The sequence below is a fragment of the Lagopus leucura genome, unplaced genomic scaffold, assembly GCF_019238085.1.
Source record: "Lagopus leucura isolate 7727_CA_CO unplaced genomic scaffold, USGS_WTPT01 259-5_obj-0_obj, whole genome shotgun sequence".
Lineage (NCBI taxonomy): Eukaryota > Metazoa > Chordata > Aves > Galliformes > Phasianidae > Lagopus > Lagopus leucura.
The window spans coordinates 1-27217 of record NW_024963913.1 but is presented as its reverse complement, the minus strand read 5'-3'; the positions used below and the strand labels follow the sequence as shown (position 1 = coordinate 27217).

Sequence of the window (27217 nt, the reverse complement as noted above, 5' to 3'; positions counted from 1 at the left end):
GCATAATTGAATTGACTCCCGTTTGGAATGAGTGGGAAAATTGAGGCCGGGCAGACAGGCAGCAGCAGGGGGTATAGCTCAGTGGTAGAGCATTTGACTGCAGATCAAGAGGTCCCTGGTTCAACTCCAGGTGCCCCCTTCATGTGGTGGACTTTTTTCTAGAGTAGAATCACAAGGAGCATTCCTTCTTTTGTCTGCTTATGCATTTCACAGTGCTGCTTTCCACAATTCCATATTCGTGACTCTGAGCGTCCATCTAAGGATATACAGCCCAAATCAGCGTCTGTGTCAGTGTAAAGGCTACAGTGGTTGTTGGATCAGTGTGGAAGCTGGACAGGTTCTAACCTGTGTAATATCTGTACGATGTGGCTGTCTGTGATTCTGGTTGTCTGGGCTCTGTGAATTGGTTTCTTAATGCTCCTTGTTCAGTTCTTAACCAAGGGGGTGTAGCTCAGTGGCAGAGCATTTGACTGCAGATCAAGAGGTCCCTGGTTCAACTCCAGGTGCCCCCTTCAGATTGTGTTTTTATTCAAAGATAAATATGAAGAGCATTCCTCTTTTTTTTTCTTTTTCTTAGATCTGTTTGCCTGTGCGTTGCTCTGAGGGCTGGTCTCTCAACTTCCATCTTCATAACACTGAGAACTCATCTAAACATGCATGCTCAAATCAGTGTCATGCAAAAGAATCTAACCAGTGGACATCAAAACTAAGCTCTCTATAGATTCCTTTTCTCCTCTGTATCTTTTATAGTTCTTAAGCAAGGGGGTATAGCTCAGTGGTAGAGCATTTGACTGCAGATCAAGAGGTCCCTGGTTCAACTCCAGGTGCCCCCTTTGGATTGGGTGCTTTTTGTTTGGTCGATTGTTCCTCCCCAGGGTAAATATGAAGAGTAATTCTCCTCGCTTTTAGGTCCTGTGTGCTTCTGCTTTGCTCACAGCCCTGGTCCCTGAACGTCCCTGTTCAAGATGCTGAGCACTCATCTGAGGAATTATGACCACACTTATGCTGTGTCTATTTGTTTTTCATTGCTCCTTGTCTGTTTGTTCAGCCAGGGGGGTATAGCTCAGTGGTAGAGCATTTGACTGCAGATCAAGAGGTCCCTGGTTCAACTCCAGGTGCCCCCTCTTTACCTTCTTTTCCAACCTTTTTTCTTCCCAAGTCCTTCATAGACACGATCCTTATTCTTCAGAGGTCTTCAAGATCACTTGTACCAAACTTCTAACATAAAAGAAGAAAAGCTTTCCAGTTTTCCCGTGGTTTTCCTGAGCAACACACGTACAGGCAAATAGCACAGTGCAGTAGAGGCGATGCAGGTCTAGTTTTTCCTGCCTGAGCAGTTGTTGCTAATTGAAGTAATTTCTAGAAAGCTGCATACTCCATGTATGACAGGTGTCTGTGCCCCCGCGGGGATCGAACCCGGCACCCCAGCAGCCGCAGGCAGCGACGCTGCCCTTGAGCCACGCCCCCACCACTGAGCCGCCCCAAAGCCGCGTTTCGCGGGCTCACGTAGCTCAGGGGCAAAGCGCCGGGCTGGGAGCCGAAACGTCCCCGGTTCTAAGCCCGCACTGAACGGCGCGGAACCCCGCTCGCGTCCTCGAGTTTTCGCTCGGCGACGCCGCGGTTCGGTGCGAAGCCCTGGGGAACGGGGTGACAACGGCAAACAGCGGCCTGCAGCTCCGGTCATCGCTACAGCACGCCGTAGCACCAAGCGCCGCCCGCCTCCTCCTATCCCTTCGGTAAGACCGTTAAGCGCCGCGCCGGAAGTGACGTATATCACACGCGACGCGTTGAGAGGAGACGGCGGCTCATGTTGATGACGCACAGCGGGCCCAGTAGCCGAGGAGAAGCCGAGCAGCCATGGGGGGAGGCGACTTGGTGAGATGGGGCCCGGGATGCGAGGGGGGACCGGGAGCTTCCTCCAGGCCGCTGGGATCCCGGTGACGGCTCCGAGGCCGGGGCCGTCCGTTCGAGCTGTTCGCGGCGGGGCCGGGCCTGGCGCTGCGGCCCTGCTCGGTGAGAGAACGCCCGGGGCCTTCGGTAAGGGGCCCTGTGCCGCGTCCCGCGTTCCTTGCAGAACCTGAAGAAGAGCTGGCACCCCCAGACCCTGCGCAATGTGGAGAAGGTGTGGAAGGCCGAGCAGAAATATGAGGCCGAGAGGAAGAAAATCGAGGAGCTGCAGCGGGAGCTGCAGGAGGAAAGGGCCCGAGAGGAGATGCAGCGATATGCTGAGGATATGGGCACTGTCCGGTGAGCAGAGCCAGGGCCTGAGCGTGGGGCTGCCGGTCCGGGTAGGGGGAGGAGCGGTGCTACGTGTTGAAGGGGGTCCATGTGCTTCTGGTATCTCTGAGAAACAGAAATTTGTACACCGAATTTATAATTTCTGATAATTTCACACTAGAAGCTTTCCACTTACTTCATAAGCTTTAAACTGTAGCTTTATACCTCTGTGACAGAAAATATGATGACTTGTTTTGCAATAGGAAAAGAGAAGAAAAGTTGGAGTGGATGTACCAGGGTCCTGGGGGCATGGTGAACAGGGAGGAGTATCTCATGGGTCGCCCTGTGGACAAGTACGTCTTTGAGAAGACAGAGGACAAGGATGCTGGCTGCTCCAATGAGACAGGACTGCTCCCAGGCTCCATTTTTGCCAAGTCAGGTGCCAACTCTGTCCTGGACATGGCAAACAAAATCCGGGAGGATCCACTTTTCATGATCAGGTACTTAATGTGAAGCTGAATACTGGAATAAATCAGAATAAATCAGGCAATGCAGCAGTGATGGCAGCTTGATGAGAGCTGTTTTATTTGTGGGAAGCGTGCATGCAAATGCAAAGGTTGTTTTTCTTTGTTATATATGTATATATGTACTCATATATGGGCTCATATATACAAACTTAGGTCACCCTTTTGTATGTGTGAGAATGCGTCTGGTTGGCAGCATTGGAGCAAAATAGATGTTAACAGAACAAAAATTTGGCTTAATTTCTTCGTTGCACTCTTCAGTGGGGGGGGAAAGGACAGAATTTGCAGTAGTTGGACTAACGCTGAATGAACAAAAGTTGGCTGTTAGAGCTTGTTTTAGTGTTGTATCTGTCATGAAAATGATGTTTAGAGTTGCTTGAAAATACTAATACTCTTCTTCCATCTGCTTTAGAAAGAGAGAGGAGGAGAAGAAGAGAGAGGTTCTGAATAATCCTGTAAAAATGAAGAAAATCAAGGAGTTGGTGGGTGACTCCATCGCGCTCTGTGGGTCTGTGCACGTACCTTGCTGGGCTTTCTTTTGTCCAGGAGAACTCCATTACTTTGCCTTATGCCCAAGCGCAGGGACAGTAATTACTGCTAATCAATCGGTGTCTTTCTTTGTAGCTGCAAAACAGTTTAGATAAAAAGGAGAAAAAGAAGAAGAAAGAGAAGAAGAAGAAGCACAAGAAGCACCGGCGTCGCAGCTCCAGCAGTGAAAGTGCCAGCAGTGATGAGGAGCGAAGCAAAGCCAGGTAGGTTTTATTGTCTTTACTGTCTCGTTTGTTTTTCATCTGTTTCTGATCTTCTCTGAATCTCATCTTTCTAATTAATGCTCTTAATTTGCCTAAATATTACTGTATTGGTACTTTTGTTTTTTGCATCGGTGATTGATTTTTGTTGTTTTAATAAGCAAAGCATAGGAGCACTGAAGTTCATCTGCTTCAAAAGCACTGTTCTCTTTTTTGTTTAGGTCTCAGAAGAAATCCAGCAGCTCCTCCTGGAAACCCATTCCTTCTAAAGTGCCAGGATATGGCTTACAGGTAAGTCTGGCTGTTTTGCATGTCTCTTTCAGTAGCAGACTTGTTGGTTAGGGAACAGCAAAAGATCAGCTTGTTGCAAGAGGCTGCTTCTCCTGTTAGAAGAGGGCTGTGAGGGATACATGATTTAACATGATTATACATGATTTAACATGGTTTAACAGTGCTCACATTCACCTCAGTGCCTCTGAGCCCTGACCTGAAACTCTTCAGGTCCTGGTAGGACTTCTGTCCTCTCTGAGTTCAGTTCAGTTTTAATTAGTTTCCCTTCCCAGAGCCACACACCTGTTTCAATGTTGCATGTGATTGCCATAGCAGTTGCTTTACTGAGCACCACCAAAATGATCTTTTTAGACAGAGGTGTTCATAGGAACCTGGGAAGTGAGACAAGTGAATGCAGAGCAAAATGTTCACTGCCTGCAGCCCAACCTGAGGCTTCTGCAGCCTCGCTGTGTTGTGATGCTCTCACAGGACGTCTCTCCTGAGGGGCACTTTTGGATTTCAGGTTAGGGACTCTGACAGGAACCACAGATCTCGGAGTTCTCCAGCTGCTGGGCAGGGCAGAGCCTCCCACAGGCACCGCGAGCGCTCCAGGTCCAGGAGCACATCCCACTCCCCACAGAGATGCACGAACAAGAAGAGTGCAGAGCAATCTGGATGCAGGGGGTCGAGATCTCCTTCCAGGCACAGTAAACAGTGAGTGTGGTTCAGCTGGGTAATACGAACTGCAAGCTGCAGGGAGGGGGGATGTTCAGATCAAAATCCCTGCTAAAAAATCCAGGTAAAGTTTAGGGATGTGATAATATGTGTATATCTCCTAAAAATAAGGGTGGTTTTGGGTTGCAGACATAGCAGTCGAGAGGAGAAAGGGAGAGCTGGAAGTCCTTCCCCCAAGAAGAGCTATCGGCGACAGCACCTTCCAGGTTACACCAGGTGAGCAAAATCTCTGCGTGTTTTGGGGCGAAAGCTGCCCTGATGGTTGTGAAACAGCTGCTGTCATCTGTGCACCAAATCTTGCTCTGTTATCTGGAATGGACTGTCAGGCATCCAGAAGGGCAGTGCACTGTTCTGAAGTGCTTGGTTTGATCTCAGCTCTTGAGCTCAGTTGTCAGCTAACAGCCTCCCAAACCTCGTGGAATGGTTGTGATTCTCTGCGTGCCTCACGGTGGGGTGAAATCAGGCTTTGTCTCCTGGGTTAATTAAAAGCCTGCTGTTTAACGGCCAGCAGGAAACTTTGGTCTTGATAGTATCATCAATTAACAAAGAAAAGCTGAAAAGGGGAAACCAAGCTCTTGCTGGAGTTGTTTGGTTGTTTAGACTTGTACTAAAAAAACTTTGGGTGCTGTAGGAAAATTAAACAGCTCCAATTTTGGGGATAAATAGTCTTGAAGATTGGAAAGGAAGAGCTGGGTTGGATGTAGCACACTGCTGGTTTACAGCAGTGCTGTTTTCTGTACCTACAGAAAGATCTCTCCAGAGGAACTGGAGCGTAAACGGCAGGAAATGATGGAAAACGCCAAGTGGAGGGAAGAGGAGAGGGTGAACAACCTCAAGAAGCACCGAAAGGAGGAGGAACTGGAGAGAGAACTGGAGAAACTCGACTCTGGGGATGGAAAGTTCTTGCAGTGAGTGCCATGGTGGTGTTCATTTTCTCACTGGTGGGAAGTGCAGGGCGCAGCTTCTCAGGAGTGTGTGATGGCATCGAGGTTTGAGATGAGAATACCGAGCACCCACCTGAAATACAGCATTGGATCTGTAAGAAGCCAAACTAAAGGCTGGTCAGTTCTTTGGGTGCAGACTTTGATATGGAATCATTTGCTGCTTTCCAGTTTAGAATCACGTAGTTAATTGACTCGGGGATAACGAACCCTGCTGGAAACCATGTGATGTTTGGGAAGAGATTGATTTCTTTCCTTTTGTTGTTTTTCCTGCAGTCACTTTAAGCTGGAAAGTGCTTCTACTTCCACTTTAGAAGATAGGGTGAAGCGGAACATCCACTCCCTTCAGAGAACTCCTGCTGCCTTGGAAAAGAACTTTATGCAGAGATGAAGCTTGTTCTTCCTCTGCTTCTGTGCAGGAGTAAATTGGACCCTTGTTCCCCAAGGTGAGAGGCCTCCAGCACACGCTCAGTTCTCTCTCCAGGAACCATCTCCCAAAGAGCTGCTGAATTTCTGTGCTGCAGCCCACAGCGTGGTCTGAACTTCTGGCACTGTCAATGTGTTTGTGATGAGGATGATCCCTCAGGCAGACCTCAGCTGGAGAGCTCGTGAGCCCTTGTATCCTGCAGCACGTTGCCAGATCTCTTCCTGTTCTCCACCCTGATTCGTACCGGTTTTGTATATTGTTGTTATTAGATGATGCTGGGTGATAATTGCTTCCTACACTGGGCAGGTTATCTGCGCTCTTTATTTGTGAGAGCAAAAGACCTATTTTTGTTAGTTCCTTAAAAATCAGAGCAGGACAAATTCACGTGAGGTGACTGGATGTGATAAAGCTGTGTGATGGACTGATGCCATTCTGCTTGACTGCCATCATTCTGCTGTGGGTTTGGAGGGAGAGGTCAGACCAGACTGTAAAATATCTTCTGTAGCCATTATTTGATCCCTCTCACCTATCTCAATGATGTTTGGCTCGAGGGCAGCAGCTTCACAGGGAAAGGAAATGAGCAGAGCAGAACTGATGCAGCAAATATCTCTCTGGGATTTTGTAATGTAAGTAATGTGTATATGTACAGCAGTGAAGATTGTTTTGCCTTTTTTTTTTTTTTTTTTTTTAAAAAAAAAAAGGAGAAACTTTACGATTTTCAAATGTTTTTTGGTGGCTTTGTGGGGGCGAAGGTGTCGGATTCGCTGCCACAGCGGCTGACGGACCGAGGGCTGCGTGCGGCCGCCGGCTCTGTGCGCGGAGCTGCGCGCTGCGGGCCCTTTAAGAGGCGACAGTGACGTGCTCAGCGGTCCATTCATAATTCCAGGCGCCTCGTCGTTGATTGGCTCGCTCGGAAAGGGGTGTGGCCTGGGCTGCTACGTCACACGGGGTGGGCGAAACCATCTCCGCACAGAGGGGGAGGGAGGTGCCTTTGTTTCCGCTTTCTCTCCCGTTCCGCCCGCCGCTCCAGCCGGTCCCGCAAGCAGCCTTGGCCGCGTTCCGTTTTTTTCCTTCCCCTCCGCGCGCTGTGGCGGAGCGAACCAACGCTCGGCGCCTCGCTGCCCTCCCTGCATCCCCCGGCTCTCCCCCGTGGGGCGCGGCCGTGGTACCTCCCCGTCCCCTCCTCCTCCGCCTTCCGCCATCTTGGCGCCTCCTTAGAGCGGCGCCTGAGCGCTCGGCCGGCGGTGGAGCGAACCACCGCAGGGGCGGGGAAAAGGGGGGGAGGGAGGCGGGGACGGAACAACCGCCGCGGGGAGAGCGAGCTGGGAGCGGAGCGGCCGAGCCGGCCCCAGGGGTGACGGAGGCGGCCGGAACCGCTGAGAGCGGAGGGGCGTGCGCCGGGCCGGGCGGTGCCATGCGAAGGCGCTGGTAGGGGAGCGCCGGGGGAGGGGGGCTTTGCGGGGCCGTTCGGAGGCAGCCATGGCCTCGAATTGCGCGGGGGGATCGGCGGCGGGGAGCGGCGGAGCGGCTCTGGGCTCGGCACTCAGCGCCAGCAAAACCAAGACCAAGAAGAAACACTTCGTGTGCCAGAAGGTGAAGCTGTTCCGGGCTTCGGAGCCGCTGCTCAGCGTCCTCATGTGGGGGGCCAACCATACGGTGAGCAGCGGGCGGAACCCCCACCTCACCCCCCCTTTCCCTCCCGTCGGCGCAGAGCCTTCACCCCAGCGCCCTGCCTGCCGCAGGGGCTCGGAGGTGAATCCTCCTCGGCCCCGCTGCCCCTTTCTACCCCCGTCCCATTGCAGCCTTTCCCCCAAGCGCTGCCCCCCGGCACTCCTCTCCCCCGTTTCCCCGATGCCATTTGGGATAACGGCCCTTCCCGTAGGATGCTGTCTGTGGTCCAGGCGTGCATAGCTGGGAGCAGCCCCCCAGGGCACCCCTTATCACCAATCCCTGGTCTTCAATCCTGGGGCCAGATCTTAGTGAGAGGGCTGGGGGTGGGCCCGGGGGGAGCGATGTGTCCCACAGCTTCATCCTGTATCATTGGGCCCAATTTGCCCAGCCTTGAGTCGCTCTGACTCCCATCTTTCTGCTGGCTGTGCCACATCTGTGTGTTCCTGAGCTGGTCTGTTTCCCCCCAAATCCTCAGGATGGAGAGAGGAGCTGCTCTGTGGGAACGGCTCAGCACTGCAGCCCACCTCCATTGGAGCTTCCTAAAATCACCCTTCTCTCTTCCTCTGGAAACCTTTCTTTCCTCCATAGCATAGGCTGGAAGGGCTGCCCTTCCTCTGCGTTCTCTTGGATGTGGGTAAGGGTGATGTTCAGGTGGTTAAAATTAAGCAACCTCATCCCTTCCTCAATTAACAAACCTTCAGGCTCAAAGGCACTCATTTCTTGGCGGGTGTTTCCTGGATCCCTTTCCTTCTCTGCGTTCAGCTTTTGCAGGAATCAACAACGCTTTGGGAAAACTAGGATTGTATTCCTGGCTTTCCTGATGGCGGAGTGAATCTTTCCTGTGTAGTTCAGCACTGTTGTCTCTCCCAGCCAAAGGATTTTCCCAATTCTTGCTGCTCCTCGCCCAAGAAGCCGGGCAATGAGTTGAACCAGGCTTTGATCAGCGATGCCCTTAGGAGCCCTGAAGAAGCACTGAAGCTGGTAGGGCTTTTCTCTTTCGTTTGTGGCCTCTTAGGGCTGCTGGCTGCCGGCTCGCCCTCTTCTGTGGCTGGTGGGGCAGCCTCAAGTCTTTTTTAGGCTCTGGATCAGGGCCTGCAACTTCAGGACTGTTTGGCTGTGAAATATTTCTGCAAGCTGATAGTTCTCCTTGGTAGCTGTGTCCATGCAGATGGTATCGGGTGCACGTTGTGAAGGAGCTGCTGCCAGAAACGAGGACCGTATCCTGGAGGAGCTGGAAAAGGGTGGAGAACATCTCAGCTGTGACCTCCTCCCCCCCGGTGCAGGCAGCAGGGATTCCCCAGCTCCCATTCCTGCAGCTCGGTTTGCAGTGGTGAGCAGCCGAGGGTTGGAGCAGGGCAGGCTGTGAGCCAAACTATTTGTGTTTGCTCAACACACGAGCAGCTGTTCATCCCGATCTGCTCCCAAGAGATGCTGCTGGTGCCCTGCTCCTATGGAAGGTGGGATTGCTTTTTGTTCTTCGAGCAAACTGCTCCGGGCAGCTGATGGGTGTTTTCAGGAGTGCCTTTGAACCTTGTCAGGAATCTGCTGGGGTTGTTTCACGTTTGGTTTCTGGTGCACAGCCTTCCAAAGAGAAGCAGACGCCGAGGCCATGGGGAGCGCGCTGCTAACAGCACGATTCCATCAGAAATGCTGGTGGCTGAGATGAACTTTTTCGTGGATAAATGAAACAAACAACCATTTTATGCAATCCACCATCTCTGCTGACTGAAGAAATTCCCCCGGGTCCATTAACAGAGTCTGGCAGCAGCACAGCCCTGCCTTGTGTTTAAACAAGCTTGCTAGCAGCTGGTGCGAGTACAGGCAGCGATGGTCTGGAGAGGATCAGAGCAGTGATGTTAGTGCAGAGCACAGGAACTGCTGTTGGAACACCCATTCGGAGCGTTTCTGTGTGAATTGTGAGTTGGCTCTCTGCTGTCCCAGCGCTCCAGAGCCAATGCTTGAGCTCAGAGCATCACATGGGTGCGGCTGCGGCCGCTGAAACGCGGCGGGACGTGGGTGGTATCACAGCCAAACCTGGAGCCGGAAAGCCGTGCTTGGGGGAGAGGAGCTGGGAGAACTCGTGCAGATGGGATGGAGCGGAGTCACGAGGGTTCACCTTTGGTTTGCGATGTTTTCTTTGAGCTCCGAGCCCGCGATGTGGAACCTGGCGAGCTGGAGACGGCGCCTGGGGAAGCTTTGCCTTGTCTGCTGTTGTCATGGTGCTGGGAGAGGCAGCGCAGCTCCGCGTGGAGCTCCGGTGGCAGAGGGAAGGTCGGGTGGTGCTGGGAGGGAGCAGCCATCTCGGAAGCACCGAGATGAAGGCAGCGCTGTTGTGAGATGCTCGGGAAACCATAGAAACGGTTGTAAGGCGCTGACTGTGCGATGTGCTGGGGTGGAGAGGGCACTGTGCGATGAGCAGGCGGCTGTCTGCGGTGTGACGGTGCTTCTCTGGGGCTGCTGGTCCTGCTGTGCTCTGTGGATGTGCTGGGGATGGCCTTAAAGAAAGCCAGTTCTGCTGAGAAGGGCAGATCTCTGCTGGCACTGTGGGTCTGCCCCGGGGGCTCTGGTTGCTGCCGCAGCTCCTGCTGCTCTCGCAGGACCTGCCTGGTGCCAGGCAGCACAACGTGAAGCTCGTTAGTATTCAAAGGAAAGAGCAGCATTGGGATTTGCAGCACGCTTCTCCCTTCTCCTCAGCGTTGTTTTTGGTGTTGCCATGTTAACTCTAGCCAGAGCAGCATCTGCCACATATCAAATGCTGAAGTGCTATAAATCAGTGCTGGCGCAGGGGATGCAGTCTGTGTTTGGCCTTTCCTGCACTCGCTGTCTGCCCTGGCTCTAATTGACCTCTGGAGAGCACAGCATATGGCAGTAATGGTGATGAGCACCGGTGCTAACGATGGAGCCTGCTGCCTCTGAGCTTCCACAGCCTGGGACCTTCTGTTAAAGCCCAACACCAGGCTCCTTGTGATGGGGATGTGCTGTGCCCCCTGTACCCACACTGTGCTGCCCAGCAGGCTCTAACACACTTTGAAGAGGTGTTTGCTCTCACTCGGGGCTGCTTTTTTCCTCTTATTGCACGCTGGTGTTCCTAGAGCACCCAAAGAAGCTGTTGGCTGCAAGATTCACCCGTGCCCAGCATTGCATGGCGGTTCTGTTAGCTCCCATACTGATTAATCATGCCCTAGTTCATGGAAAATAGTGGCTTTTTTCCCCCCAGCTGTCCTGTGCTGCAAAGCTTTGCTGCAGGTGTGGCTTTGCTCTGTGCTGAAGTGATTTTTTTTGCTGTATGTCTGTTACCTGCTGCCCTGGGGCATTGTGAACTTCCACCATTCAGAACGCTCTGAGATGCAGAGCTGGATGGCACCAAGAGGAGCAAAGTAATTTTACTGTAAAGAATCCTGGAGAGCAGATTCTCACGCTCCACTGTTTGGATCTCGTTAGTAAACAAACTGCGTTTTCCCATCAATTTACTGGTGGCAGTTGCTACTTTGAGACTACAGTCAGGTTCTGAAACAAAATCACACTGCAGCAGCATCCCTGAGTGCGTGTGGTACTGAAGAAGGGATTGGCTTTGGTGGCACAGGGCATCATAGACAGATCAACCCAGCACTGTGCAGGCCAGAGCTGAGGATGCCCATCGGTTTCTCTGAAATGTGTCGTGGTTTTAAGTCCTCTGAGCTCTGCTGGGAGCCTCTGTGTGTGAGTTGTGTGCGATGTGAGCCTGTCCAGCTTCTGCTTTTGCACTGCCTTGCACAGATGTCCTGTGCGCTGCTGCAGAATGCAGGTGGTGGTGGCACAGTTTGTTCCTTAGCGGTGCTTTCAGCTCAGGGCTGTCTGTGCTGGGGGAATGGAAGGCTCCTGGTGTCCCCAGGCTGCTTTGTAGTTTCTGTGCTCCTCACAGCAGCCTGCAGTGAGGTGATGCTGGTGGGGGTCCGGCTGCTGCTGTCTCTTCCAAGCAAAGAACCAGACCTGAGCTCTCTGCCCATCCAGAGGGCTGCATCAGCTCCAGAGGGGACCTGCAGAGCTCCAGGTGTGGGCATTGTGCTCCAGCTGAGCAGCTTCTATGGGACACAGGCAATACTGGGCACCTCTCTGCAGGGCACCTTGCTGCGACCTTGCCTCCTGTAGCATAAATACACACAGACACACTCTGCTATTTATAATCTGCCTCTGCCTGGGGAGAAGGTGAGAGAACCAACATGTGCCCGGCGTTGGTTGCTCTGCTCTCTGCTCAGGCTCCACCAGGAGAGGAACCCTATGGAGCACTGCTGTTCTGTGCTCTCATTTGGGAAAGCAACTCTTTGCATCTGCAGCACCAATCCCTTCCTTCCCCCCATCTCCACCAGCGCAGGAATCCCGAAGCATCCAGAAGGCTCCTCTGTCTGCAGCTGGAAGGGGGAGAGGCTTCTGCAGGGGGGATTTCTTTGGCTGTTGTACGTTGGGAAGCATGAGAGCAAGGAGACGAGGCAGGCTGGTGCTATTTCTGCCTGTCAGGAAGCTTGCAACAGGTACAACATTTGCTTTGAGGTTTCTGCTTTGGCAGAAACGAGGACACGAGGAGACGTCGTGACATCTCACTTTGCTGCCGTCTCCGTCTGAATTTCTGGCAGGGAGGAGAAAAATCTCCAAGCTGCTGTTCCCTCTCTGTCTCAGCACCCTTCCTCCACGCTGGAAGGAGCTGATAACAGCTTGTTTGTGTCTTCCCACTGCTGAGATGAGGGCTGAGAGCGTGCAGAGCTGTGCTGCCGGGCTTCCCCTGCTGTCTGACAGCAGTAATGGGTGGCTTGGTGCAGAATGAGCTGTTTTCTCTTTCTCCCTTCACCTGGCAGGAGGAGCTCAGCGTGGGGCTGGGGGCTGCCCCCATCGCTCCCACTGCAGCTCCATGCAGCACTGAGCCTGTTGCAGAGCCAGATGCCAGCCTTCCTGCTCCACTCTGACTGCGAGCAAGGGGGGGCCTGTGGCATTATGTTCAATTTCTTTGTAATGCCTGTGGCATTATCCAGTGGTGTGGCATTCTCCGTGCACCCCAGAGCACTTTGTGGCAGTGCTTAATGCTCCTTGGTGCTGCTGCTGGGCAGGGCTCTGCTCTCAGCAGAGCAGGGGCTGCTTTACTTTCCGCTTTATCTGTTGTGTGGGATGGCTGCCTCTGAAAATAGTCATCTTTTCTCTTTGCAGCGTGTGTCTGTGTGTGCCTTTCTGCCCAGTCTGACGTTTGTGAAATCTGCTCTGTTTTCCCATTGGTAACGATGGGGACAGGATGTGAAGAACACCCACCTGTGGAAGGCTCAGCCACGTACCAGACAGCTCACCGTGCATCTGCAGAGCCACAGCCTCCCCAGCACCTGCACAGAGCAGTGTGTCACACAGCGTGGTTTCCTCATGCCTTCTTGCACCTCCCTGCTGGAAATGAGGCAGCACCTTCGAGTGCATAAGCGTGCAAGAGGAGGAGGATCCCTCAAACAGAGCCCATTTCCTGGGATTGAGCACTCAGGTCCCATCCCCTGGAGGCAGGAAAATGCCCTGTGCTTCCCAGGTGTGCTGGGAGTGCCCTGAGCTGCCTGGATTTGGGTGCTGGGGCACAATGCAAGCCTTGCTCCTAGCCAAGCCAAGCTGCTGGCGTGGTTGGCTGCATCCCCAGGCTGGATGTGGCTCTGGGCAGCCTGGTCTGGTGGCTGGCGACCCTGTGCATAGCAGGGGGGGTTGAAACTAAATGATGATTGTGGTCCTTTGCAACCCAGGCCATTCTGTGAGTCTGTGATCCGTCCAGTGTTACCTGCTTGGTGTGAATGTTGTAACAGAATCACTTTGTAAACGCAGCATGCAGGTCGGGTGGCACTGATCCCTCAGATATCCCTATGAATGAGTGGTGCTGAGGCTGTCCTCAGAAAAGGAATTTCAGACACGTGCTGCCCTGTACCTCCTGGCTGTGCTGTGTGGCCAGGGCAGCCCAGGCACGCGTTCCTCTCTGCAGATGCTTCCACTGCTGCAGTGGGAGCTGATCTGTACAGCAGCAGCTGAACCAACATTCGTTCTCCCGTGTTTCTGCAGCCGCCACGCGTGACTGAGGAGCAAAAACAATCTCATGGAGTGACTCATCCCTTTGGGGAAGGTGGGATAAGAGCAGCAGGAGACAGCAAACAGAGGAGCAGTGTCTGCAGGGGAGCCGTGCTGTGCCCCCACGTCTGTGCTGGCTGATGCTGGGCAGCTGAGATGGGCATTGCTGAGAAGTTTGGCTGATGCAGCATGGGTTTGTTTTAGACAAACCTACAGATGAAGCAATAGCAGCTTTTGTGTCCGTTCTGGGCTGCGTCCTGGGTGATGAGATGGGAGAGCTGGGGGTCCCGCTGTGTGCTGGGCTGAATGAGCTGCTTCTGTGGCTTCAAACCACAGCATTCGCCAGGTTCCTTCAGCACAGCAAGGTGTTCTGAAGGCCTGCTGGGTTGTGTTGCTTCCAGAACAGATTCTGGGGCATTCAGAATCTCTGTAAACTGGTGGTAAATGCAGGGCTGTTTGGCCTTTGTATCTCAGTTTCCTTTTTCTTGCAGATCAACGAACTCAGCAACGTTCCTGTCCCTGTCATGTTGATGCCTGATGATTTTAAAGCCTACAGTAAGATCAAGGTGGACAATCATCTGTTCAACAAGTAAGTGTGTGCCTCACAGCTTACCTGTAACTGTGCTTCTGTGGGTTGTAGGCACCCAAAGCAGAAGGTGAATTCCTGGAGGGCTGTGCTGGGGGATCCTGCATGGTTAGCAGTGAGGTGTGGGAAGGACTTTGATTTCATCAGCTGATCATTGACAAGAATATTTCTCCTGCTTTGCTTTAGGGAAAACTTGCCCAGTCGCTTTAAATTTAAGGAGTATTGTCCTCTGGTGTTCCGAAACCTCCGGGAAAGGTTTGGGATTGATGACCAGGATTACCAGGTACCTTTTTTTTTTCTTTCCTCTCCCTGCTGTCCTGACTCGTTTCTCTGTGATAGAATAACCAACGTGGGGGAGAAACTGCAACACTGGCAGTTTTTGGTGGTTTTTAAGGGCTTATGATCACGGTGTGGATGGGTTTCCCATCGTTGTGAGGGCTCCCAGCAGTGGGATGGATCTCTCTGGGCCAAGCAGTGGGCAATTGCAGGGTGAAAAGGTAAGAGCTCAGTCTGGGCATGGGATAGGAGGCAGCAGATGGCTGCAGGCAGGCAGGAACTGGAGGGTAGCGCTGATCTGGTCCTGCATAGCGTGAGGAGCAGCCGTGCAGCACCTGCATCCTTTCCTCCACCCCTTCTCCCCAGACCAAGGGGGTGCAGGATTGCTTCTCCCACCTTGAGCAGAGCTGTGTGACTGTTGAAAGTGCCTAGCTAGGGCAGAAAGCAGGAAACATTCACCGAGCTGAATTCAGGTGGGTAAAATGTGGCGGCTGGAGCGGGAGCCGAGCCAGGATGCTGAACATAACACCCAGCACTGGAGGAGGTGGGGATGACAGGAAGGGAATTAAGTAAACCTGTGAGTTTGGTAACGTCCATATGTGGTCGCAATTTCTGCTTCCCATCTCCGCTCCAAGAAATGCTCTGTGGTTTTGAGGTGAGGGGTGATTAAACCGTGCAGCGCAGGCTCGTTTGCAAATGTCAGCGAGCAGTGAGGTTTCTTTTGTTTGCTTTTATTTTCCTGATGGTTTCTAAAGCCGTTGGCAGGAGCAGAGTTGTTCCCCTGCTTCATTAAAGTTTTAAAGGCTTTAAATGCTTCCTTCTGAAAGGAAAGCTCTCTGTTTGCTCGCAGCACTGTGTGGTAAATCTCTCTTTGCAGCAGGCTGTGCTCGCCTGCGTGTGTCTGCAGCAGAGCAGGCTCCCTCTGGTGTCCACTGCACAGAGAACCCAAGGGTGGGAGGAACAGAGCCACAGCCAGCTATAAAACACATCACAGGATGCACTGCCCAGCCCTGGCACCCTGAAAAGGGCATCAACCCCGAGCTGAAGGCCGCTGTTAGATGTTGGTGCTGTTGTGTTTCAGAGCTCAGCTCCCCCCGTCTGCTTGCAAGCAGGACGTGGTTAGAGCCTGTGCTGATGGGTGACAGAATGGCTTCTGGATGGGTGCAGGTGATGGAGGTGCTGGAGTTGGGAGCTTGGGATTTTGCAGTGGTGCTGTGGTTGGGATGAGAAGCTGCAGTGTTTTGTTGCTAAGGGTGGAGATGGGGATGTAAAGGCGGTTGCTGCCGAGCAGTTCGTGGTCACTCATCTGATTGGGCTGAAGGTGGATTTTGTTTTTGGGATGTCCTGTAAAGAATTCCTAAACACAGGAAACGTTGCGGGTTTACGTGCATGACTGTTTTCACCCATTTTGTTCTGGTTTTATTTAACCCTTGGTCTTATCTTTGGGCTCTTCTGACAGAGCCGAGCTGTGGAGGTGCTCCTGAGCACCCACCTGCTTTCTGACACCGCTCTGCTTCCTTCTCAATGAGCTGGCAGCTCCTGCCTCTCCTCCCCACGGTTTTATTCTGTTTCCCTCAGAACTCGGTGACACGAAGTGCCCCAGTGAACAGCGACAGCCAGGGCCGATGTGGGGCCCGGTTCCTCACCACCTATGACAGGAGGTTTGTCATTAAGGCCGTGTCGAGTGAGGATGTGGCAGAGATGCACAACATCTTAAAGAAGTACCACCAGGTACGGTGAGTCTGCAGCCCTGCAGGGAGCTTTGGAGCACCCTGTGATGTGCTGGGGAGCTGTGGCAGAGCTTGCAGATAGAAAGCAGTGTTCTGTAGCACCTGAGAGCCTATGAGGGCTCCTTCACAGTGCTGAGTCCTTTACTGCTCACCCTTACAGCAATGAATTATGGATTGCTGTTATCTGAGACCTGCAAACGCGATGCTAATTCAGTGCTTTGGATTAGACTTTGTGAAGGGACCAGGGGAAGGACAGAGCTGCTTGCAGCAAGGAAGAGGAGGCAGGTGACACAGCTGGAAGTGCTCTGCTGTTGTCTGTGGTATCTTCCAGTCCATCTGCACTTTATTTCCATGTAACCAAAGAGGGGATGTTAGATGCTGCCAGCAGCAGGCTCACACTTCTGTGACCAGGTGGTGGGAGGGCACGCTTGGCCTATCACAGCAGGCTGGGCCTGCACACAACGAGATGCTCTGTCTCAGCTGAGGGCTGTAAACATCTTACAGTGCCCCAGCTTGCTGTTCTGCAGCTGCAGAGAGCCATTTGCAAGCCTCCTTTCCTTTCTCATCAGTGTCAGATGGCTGGAACTGGAAGCTTCCCTGTCAGCTTCTTGCTGAGCTTGTGTTCCACCAGCGGTGGGTGTTGTGTGACAGTGCTGTCTTTCTCTGCCCTTCCCTTCCTGCTTCCCTGCAGTTCATAGTGGAGTGCCATGGGAACACCCTTCTGCCCCAGTTCCTCGGCATGTACCGGCTCACCGTGGATGGAGTGGAAACCTACATGGTGGTTACCAGAAATGTGTTCAGCCACAGGCTGACAGTGCACCGAAAATACGACCTGAAGGTGAGGCTGGGAGCAGAGTGCCCTGCAGGGTGAGGGCTGGTCTCTGTAACCCCTGTGTGAGAGGGTCCTGGGCTTTGCTCCTTTGTTCAGGGAGTCGGGTTTTGGGGGCTTTGTGTGGGACTTAAGATTCAAATGTGATTCTGTTCCTCTATCCCAAGTGGTCTGCACTGCAGCAGGGGGGTCTGTGACTGTCTGAGGCATGAATTACGTGGTTTCCATCAGTTCCTTGGGAATGCAGCAATGTTCTCTTCCTTCTTTTTGCTAGGGCTCAACAGTGTCCAGGGAAGCAAGCGATAAGGAGAAGGTACGGACCACCCCTTCCTCCTGCCTTTGGGGAGCAGATGGGATCCAGCTGACCTCCCTCTTCCAGAGGGGTTCAGAGCAGGGGAAACAAAGCAGGCCCTGCATGGTACACTGCTCCTGTCCCACCCGCCAGGCTGCTCCCAGTAATGTACAGTAAGAGGTGGTGCTCTGAGACATTGACACTGCCGGGAGAGGGGGGGGAAACCTCTTGGGACACAAATCCACACGTAGCAAAGCCCACATTTGTGCAATACACCCCCAGCGTGTCAAACTGAGTCAGGTCAGCAGTTTGCTTTTGCAACAGCTGCTTCTATAAACCAGACCAACTCCTCTCGGATTCTTGGCACGTCTCAGCGTGTTTGTAAATTTGGGTTCTGTTGCCACGAGGGGAGCTTAAAACTGGGAGTTCTGCCCCTGCAAAACCTCAGCTCTGAGGTTGTCGTGAAAAGTCCTGTTCAATTCGCACCTTTTTGCACGTGAGCTTTGCAGGTTTGAGGCTACAGAGTGAAGTTCCACAGCAGCTCACCCTGAAATTAATCCCTGGCACGAGCAAAGGAAGTTCCGTTTGCACCAAAAGCTCTGGCATTGAGGCACAGCTTCGTGGTGCCCAAACGTCCCTGGCTCGCTGCCTGTTTAGTCTCCAGCTTTTTCTGTGTATGCAGTTTGTCCCAGGCCATTCATATTAGATCTATATAAAGCCACCACGCTCATATATCATCCTAAGAGCAAAATCACTGAACTCCCAGTTGCACAGAAGGGTTGTGCATTCTCCCGTATCCCTCAGGGGTCCGCTGCAGACAAATTCCTTCAAACAGCAGTTTTTTGGGTTTGTTTTTCCTCGAGTCTTTTGGGAAAGAAGAGTTTTGTTTTCAATTCTCCCGACCCCAGGCAGAAACCAACAGGATGCATTTCTATTCTGGGAGCTGGTTGGGCCGGAGCCCAGCTGCCAAGCATTCAGCCTGCAGCCCTTCTTCCCAGCAGTCCTTAAAGTTGAGCTGTTCTCAGGGTATGAAGGGAAGCACAGAGGTACACAGACTCATTGACAAACGTTGTGCTCTGCCTGCTGCCGTTTCCTAATTAGTGGATGGGATGAGGCCTTATGAACAGGCAGGGGATTCCGGTGCTGCCCCACGCTGAGCAGTGGGTGTATTGCTGAAGGAGCAGCGTGCAGCCTGGCCTCGAGGGGTCCAGGTTTGGGAATCTGACAGAGGATTTTTTTGTTCCAGGCCAAGGATTTGCCGACGTTCAAGGACAACGACTTCTTGAATGAGGGACAGAAGCTGCATGTTGGGGAAGAGAGCAAAAAGAACTTCCTGGAGAAGCTGAAGCGGGACGTGGAGGTAGAGAACCCTGGGGGGTGGCTTTTATTCTGGCTGTGCCTCATAACTGAGTGCTCCCTGTGCACAGAGGTCAGCAGTGGCCAGAAGGCACACAGATGTGGTCAGGATTTTACCCTTGGCTGAGGGCACAGCTCCCACATGGGTTCTGTGGGGACTAACATGGGTTTAAATGCCGTGTTCCCTTAGGGGGATACCAGGAGAGCAGGGCAGGATTTGTGATCTCACACGGTTTCCATGACTCTCACTCATCTCTTCCTCCCAGTTCTTAGCTCAGCTGAAGATCATGGACTACAGCCTGCTGGTTGGGATCCACGATGTTGACCGAGCAGAGCATGAAGAGATGGAAGTGGAGGATCGGGCAGAGGATGAGGAGTGTGAGAATGATGGCCTGGGAGGGAACCCCATCTCCTCGTATGGAACCCCCCCAGACAGCCCTGGCAATCTCCTCAATTACCCTCGCTTCTTTGGGCCTGGAGAGTTTGATCCCTCTGTTGATGTCTACGCCATGAAAAGCCACGACAGTGAGTATTGTGGGATGCTGCCTTGAAGGTGTGGGGGGCAGAGGAGGCATCCTGTGGACTGTGTGAGCTAAAGGGAGTGGAGGACTGTCCATAGAGAGAAAGAAACTGTCCCAAGTGTCTCTCCTGTGCTGTCCCTGTCTGCAGGTGGTGTGAGTTTGAATGTTGGAAGTGATGTTTTAGGAGCAGCACAGCATTCAGAGTGTGTGTGTGGATCTCTGGTGTGCAGTTTATTCCTCTCTGCCCTTCCTGAGCTCCCCCTGCCTTGCTTTCTCTGCTGTTTGCATTAAAGCAGATCTGCTGTTTCTCAAGGAAGGGATGTAACTGGGCTTTGCTGACAGCTCAGGGTGTGCTAGCAACTCTCTTGCCTTGCTAGGTGCCCCCAAGAAGGAAGTGTACTTCATGGCCATTATAGACATCCTTACACCATATGATGCAAAGAAGAAAGCTGCACACGCTGCCAAAACAGTGAAACATGGGGTAAGCAGCCTGATTCCTGCAGGGAGGATGGGCTTCGGGGCTTCTGCTTTGCCTGCATGCCTGTCTGTGTGCATTTTGTGCCAGTCTGGACGTTGTCCAGTGATCCCACATCCAAGAGCAGCCCTTCCCTCACTCACTCGAGTTCCCTGCGTGGCAGCAGCAGCCTGGTGGGGCAGGAATGCTCGGGGTGCAGGCAGGCGTGATGCCTTCCTGCTGCCAGACCTGTTCCCAAACTTCTCTGAACTTCCCAAAAGAGCCCCAAAAAATCCCAATTCAATGGGACGTGGAGTTTCCTCTCTCTTTCCACATCTCTGACCCATAAGAGAGCAGCTCCAAAGCTCTGACTCAGTAGCCTGCAGGAGAATGCAGCTGGAGCTAAAACCATTTTCCTCGGGGATCTTTCCAGCCCTCTGCAGCTGTTGGCTTTTCCTAGAACTTGCAGGTTCTGTTGTGGGTCTCTCCCAGCAGTGCTCCCTGCTGTCCTCCCTCCTCCTCCTGCTGTGCACGGCTGTGAGCTCTGCATGCAGGGAAGCTGTTGTGATTCATCTCTCGTCTCTGCCTTGCAGGCTGGGGCAGAGATCTCCACCGTGAACCCGGAGCAATACTCCAAACGCTTCAATGAGTTCATGTCCAATATCCTGACATAGTCATCTTCAGCCTTCAGAGGAACGCGAGGAGAAGAGGGGCTACTTCCCAGAGGAGAACGCAGCCTGTGACACTAAAACAGACTCTGTAGCAGCATGTGGGGTGTGTGAGTGAGTGAGTGAGTGAGTGAGTGGCACTGCGTGACTTCAGAGACAACGTATTTTCAGTGCACCCCTCCGACAGCCCACATCGGCCAGGTGGGAGAAAAGGGGGGAAGAAGGGGGGAGGGGGGCGGGGGGGGTTTGTTACAGAAGTGCCCAGACATCAATTTGAGGGCTTTTTAAAACAAGAAAAGTGCATTGTTGCCAGCACTGCTCTTCCAGACGGTGTTTCCTCCTCTCTGACCAAGGGACTCCCAGGGATGTGACATGAGGCGCTGCGCCTGGGGGTCACTCGAGCTCAGCTTTACTTTGGAGTAAAGCAGTGCCTGATGCCACAAACTCCTTTTTTTTTTTTAATCAATTAATTACCATCGAATTGTCTTTGCAAGACTGACCTCCAAGCCCTTTTACTTCCCTCTCTCTAAGAATTGGAAGGAAAATCGCTCGCCGTCTCGAGGATGGAAAATATGACACTGATAAGGAGGAGTCGCTGAACTTTAGGTGAATTCAGACTGGGACACTTTATATCTTTTGGTTAATTTAAGTAACAAAAATATGTTGGTTGTTGTTTTTTGTTTTTTTCTTTTGTATCTGCACTCGATTTACAAGAAAGATGAGGGAAATGAACATCTACCAAAGATGATCACTAAGAGAGGGCTTTGCTCCTGGAGCCTAAAAAAGCAATGTGAGAAGCACTAAGAGATGCTGAACAACATCGGATGGCGATGTGCTCAGACCCAGAGTGCTGCACCATCGGCCAGCTGTGAAGATGATGTGAAAGGACAAAAAAGCAAAGCTGTGTCCCTGTAGGTGTGGGACAACACCTGACTGCCTGGAACCTTTCCCCACGCACCGCAGTTGGGAGTTGCTGTGTCTCTTTGGTTCGTAGCTTCGTGTCTGCAGTTCAGTGTTCATCCAGCTAACGTTGTGTCTTCCTCATTCGCTCCGTCTGCAGCAGGCATGCTTGGATTTGCTTCCTGATGGAGGGTTGTGGGTTTGTTTTTTGCCATGGTGATGTGATTGTGCCCGGAGCTGTGGCTGTGTGCTCCTCTCTGAGCAGTATGGAAGGATGGGAATACATCCCCCACTCCCCCCCCTTTCCCCCCCTAAACTCCAGCCAGGCTTTGAGGCTTCTGTGGGCTCCATTCTCAGCACTGCACGACGCTGATGGACCTTTGGGTTCCTTCCTTCGTTTTCTTTCTCAGCAGGATTCGGCGTCTTGAACAAAACTCGCCGTCGCGACGCGTTGCTTATCTGCCTTGAACTGTTTTCACAAATGCCTTTGTTTTGGGATGAAGCTCTTTGGGCTGCCTGCCCCGTGCTGTAACGCCCTGCAGGGCTCACTCCTTTTGGGGGATCTCTGGTGCTCATTGCATCCCAGCTGTGTCCCCGTGGGCTCCTGGCTCTGCTATGGGATGCAGGATCCGGGCAGTTCTTGTGATGCAGTCTGAGTGCCACCACTCTCAGCTTGGAAGGGGGACACAAGGGCCTCGAGCTTCAGCCCATAGAGGCACGCTGTAAATAGGGCACTCACGGAGTCAGAAATGACCGTCGGGGGTCACAGAGGGACGCAGACCTTTGTGGCCATTTGTGGGGCAGCCTCAGAACGAGTGCAGCTGGGAAAACGCTTTCGAAAGGGAGGATGGGGGGCACAGCCGTGCTGTGGGTGTTCTGTTGGTTGCTGAGCTCTTTGCAAGCAAGAAAATAAGCACTTAACGTTTACTATCCCTTAAGAATTTGACATCCATTGCTTTTTATTCTGGACGGTTTGAAGAATCCGCATTGGAGCCGCAGCTTTGGCCCAGGGAGCTCTGCTGGGCCGCGAGCCGCCTCCTTTTAAACCGATCATCTTTAAATCGTGTATTTATAAAATAATAATAATAATAATATAAAAGGAGAGGAGAGGGTTGGGGGGATGGGGGGCCGGAGGGGGCGGGGCCTGTGAGCTGCAGGCGCTGAGCTGTGCTGCTCCTCTCCAGCAAAACTCGTGCTGGGACTGAACTGGAGGGCTGTGGCTCAGCCCGCTTCCCCAGCTCTGCCCCTTGTCGAGTTGCCATGCTGTGTGTCCTGCAGTAAGGAAATGCCATTTTCTCCCTTAATGCTGTGTTACCCAGGTGTGTAACTTCGTTTAACGTGAGCGTTTTGTACATTGTTTACATTGGGGGAGGTAGCGTTGTGTTCAAGATGCTAATTTTCGTTTCGAGACAGTATTTTTCTTACCAGAACAAGAAGGTGAAGCTGCAAATATTTTGTTTTTAAAAGGGACTTTGGGTTTTTGTTTGTTCTTTTTGTTTTTAAACCTTATTTTAGGTCGCTATTCTTATTACTTTTTTTTTTTTAACTCAAGTATTTAAGAAAGCCTAGCCTGTTCCATTCTGGTTTTACAGCTGCTCGTGCTCGTTTGTTGTCTGTTGCTGGTGTGAGTTTAGTTGTAGTGTGCTGGATGTAGGTAGCTGTGTCTGTAGATGTGCCCCACAGAGTGCAGGGTGGGCTGGGGGTGGGCCTGCAGGGTGGGCTCTCAGAGTATGGCTCTGATGCTGTTGAAATGTGAGCACTGAAATCTGCTTTGGGTTGCCTAAAAGAGAGGCCCTGGGGCAAAAGGGAGAGGGAAGGCAGAGCGCAGCAGCAGGGCATGGCTGAGTGCTGTGCTGCCCGGTTGGTGCAATAGAAGATGCTCAAGAATAGGATGGGTCACCCAAAAGTGGGGGCTGGGAGGGGGGGGAAGCAGGGAGCACCCACCTGTGGGTCTGCCCCAGGGATCAGCCTGCTGGTGGCAATGCAGGAGCCGTCGGTGGGAGCTCAGTTCTTGCTGCAGGGAGCAGAATGCTCCTCCCTTCTCGTCTCAGAGGACCCAGTGTTCCTTACAAAGGCCACGATTGTGAAGTTCCTCACGTGGAACTCGGCGTGGTTCTTCGCTTCTGCTTCCCTGCATTCCTGTGCTCCCCCCACGCTGGAGGATCCTGGCTTCCAGCTGCTGTGCCATGAGCAGCAGGAGCACTGAAGCACTCGAGTTGTACTTTGTGAGCTGGGAGAAGAGCCTGCATCCCCAGCTGTGAGCTCTGACGGTGGTTTAGTGGCTGCAGGCTGTGTTCAATAGGGATTGTCTTCATCTCAGAGCAGCTGCCTCCGTCCTGTGACTGCCATGCAGTCTTTAGAGGCCTCCCTTCGAGCTGCAGAGCTCCCACCCCGAGGTGGCACAAACCCTTCAGCAGCGTGCAAAGCCTCGGTTTGTGGCACCGTGCAACCGATCTGAGATGGATCGCTGGTACAGCAGCATCTCCTCCCCTCCCCAGCACCGTTTCAGGTTCGCTGTCACCTTGCCCTACTCCTGCAGAGCTGCTCTCCGCATCTCCATCAGCCACTGCTGATTCTCCTTGCTCTTTTCCTGCGGGACAGCAATGGCAAAGCACAGGGAACCAACTTCTGTTGCTGAGGGCGGTTTTGGTTTTCATCGCTCGCACCCTGCGCTGCTCCTCGCTCAGCTGCACGAAGCAAAGTGCAGCAGATCGAGTTGTGGCAAGGGAGTGCGAAACACAGGTCTGAGAGGGGGTGAGCAGGGCCAATCAGTGCAACCGAAATCAAATGTGAATAAATTGAGACTAAACAAAACAAACAAAAAAATAACAATAACGCGTTCGGGGTTTTTTTTTTTCACTGCTGTTTTTTAAATAGGAATTTGAAGTCCTCTGTGCTTGTCTGTTTGCTAGGAGCAGTTTGAGACACTGTTACTGTTTTGAAATGCATGCATGTTACGAGATGAGTCTCCAAGCAGAGAAAAATAAAATCAGAACTTTGTGTACGTGTTGTTCTTCCTTGCTGGCCTCTTCAGCGCGTTCTGCTGCCCAGCTGGTATTGCAGGGGAGGTTTGGTCATCTTCAGTGCTGGATTAACCACAACTGGAGCAGAGCTTTAACCACAGCTAGAGCAGAGCTCTGTGCTGCCAAGGCCTGGTTCTGCCATGTGCTGCACGTGAGAACCACTCAGAGCTGGCAGGAGGAGATGCTGCTGATGCTCACATACAGGTGGACTGAGGAAGATGAGCAGAGGTGGCTTAAAGATAAGCTCTGCTGGTGTGTGAAACCTGAGCTGCTCCTGCTAGCTTTACAGAGAAGAACTGAATCCTGCCGTTAGGGCTCAAGCAAAGGAAAGTTCACCACAATGGAGAGCTTTATTTTAAAAAATTTGCACATAATCTGAGCTGAGAGACACAGGAACAGCTGTGCTGGGTTAGTCCATGCGTGCCTTCAGAGTCCGGGTGGTGATCTTGTCTTTTTCACTAAAGAGGGAGACAGAGAAAACTATTAGCAAATCAGTGTTAAACACTGATCATCGTTTTCCTCACAAGGTGCAGTGTGCAATGCAGAATCATGAAAGGTGGCTGTCAGAGCTCAGCAACCCCCCTCCTCCTGCTGCTGTGTCCCAGGGGAGCTGAGCAGGCTCAGTCAGCAGCAATGCTTGGGAACAGTGCTAGGCAGCAGCAGCACAAGCAAAATAAGCTGCATCTGATGAGAGTCTGACTGCAGTCAGAAAGCTAACCCTGCATCCTGCTGTGGCAAAGAGCGTTCTCTTGCTCAGTGCTGCTTCCACTGAAGAGATCATGCTGCCAAACACTGATGGGAATGCTGTGAGAGAATCCACACGCAGTGAGAGTTGAACTCTAGAGTTAACTGCTGCAGTTGTAGCAACAGCAAGCATACATGGGAAATAACTAACTACTTAGTAATGCTTTCTGCTCTAAGAGTAGAAAAGGAACAAGACTGGAGACAGCTGGGAAGCCAATCCCTCAACTGATTTTAGCCCCCAGGCTGGGAAATTCTACCTGTGTTCAGAAGGGAAAGAAAGCAGCACTCACATTATGTGCACTACTACCCCCATGCCAGACAGGGCATCTCTGTCCACTGCATTCAACATGGCCTGCGAGATCGTTTCAAAGAGGTGATCGGGTTCCTGAAGAAGAGAAGCTGTTTTAGTTGGTCTAAGAACTGGATGTTGAGCCACCAGATTTTGTCAACACCCCCAAAACACCATCGAGATGCTGCTGTGAGCCTTTATGCTCCCAACTCATCCAAGGACGGAGCTGCTCAGCCAACCTTCTCCCTGCTTCCCCAGCTAACAGCAGGAGGCAGAACCCCAGGATCCAGGCAGAACCTGCTTGCCTCACTCACCATATCGGGCTCCCAGAGGGACTCACACATGCCATACATCTGCTCTGAGCAGGTGCCGCTGACCACAAAGTCCTCAGTTATCATGGGGCAGCCAATCAGGTCCAGGGAGCAGATGAAAGGTTCGTGTGTTATGGGGTCCAGGCCAGCAATGACCGGTTCTGTGTAATAAGGTCCAAACCTGGGAAGAAAAACAGAGTTCAAAACAGTCCGACCACCTGGAAGAGGCTCCCAGTCGCATGTGAATGTCCATACAAGGAAAATATCCCACAGGCACTCCTGGTGGTGGACCCTTCAGATTGATCTAGAAGCATCCCCCAGCTGTTTTAACGTGGCAAAGTGAATAAAATTTTACTGCTAAGTGGAGTATTTTAACAAAGTTCATTATTATCTGGCAAGGAATCTGAAGATAACATTGTCAATAAATGAACGTTTCCTTTTTCCCACGTCAAAACAAGCCTTTATAAGGAGCCTTCCTCAGCCTCCCAGCTCTTTAGAATCAGACAAACTCCATCAGCTGCACCCTTTGCCAACACACAAACAGCACTCAGTAGTTTGAGTTACCGTCTCTCGTAGAGCAGATTGGAAACCATGCTCATAAAAGTCTGTGGTTTGATCTGCCTCCCTTCCTTCAGCTCATAGAGGTTCAGCCTGAACTTCAGCCTCTGGGCTCTGCAAGAAGAGAGGACCATCAGCATTAAGGCCCAAGCAGGTTCCTTTTGCTGTCATCTTCACCAGGCCTGAGCTGCTCACAGAGATACCAGCTGCTCCCAATGCGTTCCTGAGGCAGGCAGGAACCCCAGGTGCAATTCCCTTTTATACTTGAAGTTATTCATCCCTAGCAGCAACGAGGTCTTAAATCACACACTGTTTTACTTTTAAAATAAAGAATCCACTCCTGTATGGCAAACATGAGCAGGAGTTTTATAAACACAAGTAATCAAAAATCAGGGAAACGTTCCAGCACATACATGTGAGGTCAGAAGTGAGCACAGCGTGAACCAAACTCGACTCTTTCAATTTGTCTCAGAACAACCCAAAAAAACCCTGTGAAGGGAGACCAGAGGGGTGCTGGTGCCACTTGTTACGCTCCTCAATTTACACACGTGGCACAGGCTGCCATTGGTGTTCATGCCAATAAACCTCTCCCAGGCTCAGCCTGGGGACACGCAGCTGGGACAGCACCACTTACACCGTCTGCACGTCCGTGGCCAGACCTGCCAGCCCAATGTACAGCCTTTCTCCCATAGGGAAAATCTTCTGGAAGTCCGTGGTGACCATCTGTGCCTGGATCCCAAAGCGACGGTCGGCAGCGATGGCCACGCAGTTCTTCCCCCTCATGGCCATCACGGCCCCACCATTATATGACATAATCGACTGCAAGAGAAGGCAGCAGGTGCAGCAGGTACAGCAGGGGGGCACAGCCCCACACATCCCATCTCCCAGCCTCACAGGGACCTCTCAACTCTCCTCCTAGTCTCCCCCAACATTCCCCCCCTTCCCTTCCCCCAGTCCTGCTCCCCCCCCAGTCCCACAGGGACCATTCAACCCTGCCTCCCCCCCTCTCCTCCCCCCATCTCCCAGTCCCACAGGGAACTCCCCGACCCCTTCCCCCCCAACCCCTTTCCCCCCTTCTCCTCCTCCTCCTCC

The 27217-nt window shown here is 52.4% G+C and overlaps 3 protein-coding genes and 4 non-coding genes across 9 annotated transcripts; 6 read left to right on the top strand and 1 right to left on the bottom strand.

Annotated features, from left to right (window-relative positions):
• The first annotated feature begins 32 nt into the window (after positions 1 to 32).
• On the top strand, positions 33 to 6548 carry CWC25 (CWC25 spliceosome associated protein homolog). Of its 3 annotated transcripts, none has more exons than XM_042891691.1 (11): positions 33 to 824; positions 1116 to 1875; positions 2075 to 2247; positions 2481 to 2717; positions 3154 to 3223; positions 3366 to 3493; positions 3712 to 3781; positions 4284 to 4474; positions 4625 to 4711; positions 5242 to 5403; positions 5713 to 6548. In XM_042891691.1, the coding sequence occupies exons 2-11, from the start codon at positions 1858 to 1860 to the stop codon at positions 5825 to 5827; spliced, it is 1251 nt and encodes a 416-aa protein (XP_042747625.1). In that variant the 5' UTR covers positions 33 to 824; positions 1116 to 1857; the 3' UTR covers positions 5828 to 6548. The 3 variants fall into 3 exon arrangements, with proteins under 3 accessions (XP_042747625.1, XP_042747623.1, XP_042747624.1); XM_042891690.1 differs by having other exon boundaries at positions 45 to 130; positions 825 to 1875; XM_042891689.1 differs by having other exon boundaries at positions 33 to 1875.
• On the top strand, positions 68 to 139 carry TRNAC-GCA. Its single transcript has one exon. It is a non-coding gene; the product is annotated as a tRNA-Cys (tRNA).
• Positions 441 to 512, top strand: TRNAC-GCA. The gene has a single exon. It is a non-coding gene; the product is annotated as a tRNA-Cys (tRNA).
• TRNAC-GCA lies at positions 762 to 833 on the top strand. The gene has a single exon. It is a non-coding gene; the product is annotated as a tRNA-Cys (tRNA).
• On the top strand, positions 1053 to 1124 carry TRNAC-GCA. Its single transcript has one exon. It is a non-coding gene; the product is annotated as a tRNA-Cys (tRNA).
• A 794-nt stretch (positions 6549 to 7342) lies between the features above and the next one.
• PIP4K2B (phosphatidylinositol-5-phosphate 4-kinase type 2 beta) lies at positions 7343 to 20521 on the top strand. Its single transcript, XM_042891680.1, has 10 exons — positions 7343 to 7519; positions 14080 to 14177; positions 14361 to 14457; positions 16029 to 16181; positions 16872 to 17018; positions 17284 to 17322; positions 18548 to 18661; positions 18924 to 19182; positions 19556 to 19659; positions 20226 to 20521. The coding sequence occupies exons 1-10, from the start codon at positions 7343 to 7345 to the stop codon at positions 20304 to 20306; spliced, it is 1269 nt and encodes a 422-aa protein (XP_042747614.1). The 3' UTR covers positions 20307 to 20521.
• Positions 20522 to 24554: 4033 nt separating this feature from the next.
• Positions 24555 to 27032, bottom strand: PSMB3 (proteasome 20S subunit beta 3). The gene is made up of 5 exons (XM_042891679.1): positions 26760 to 27032; positions 26132 to 26239; positions 25571 to 25748; positions 25258 to 25352; positions 24555 to 24681 (listed from the first exon to the last, which is right to left on the bottom strand). The coding sequence occupies exons 1-5, from the start codon at positions 26999 to 27001 to the stop codon at positions 24633 to 24635; spliced, it is 672 nt and encodes a 223-aa protein (XP_042747613.1). The 5' UTR covers positions 27002 to 27032; the 3' UTR covers positions 24555 to 24632.
• Between the last annotated feature and the right edge of the window lie 185 nt (positions 27033 to 27217).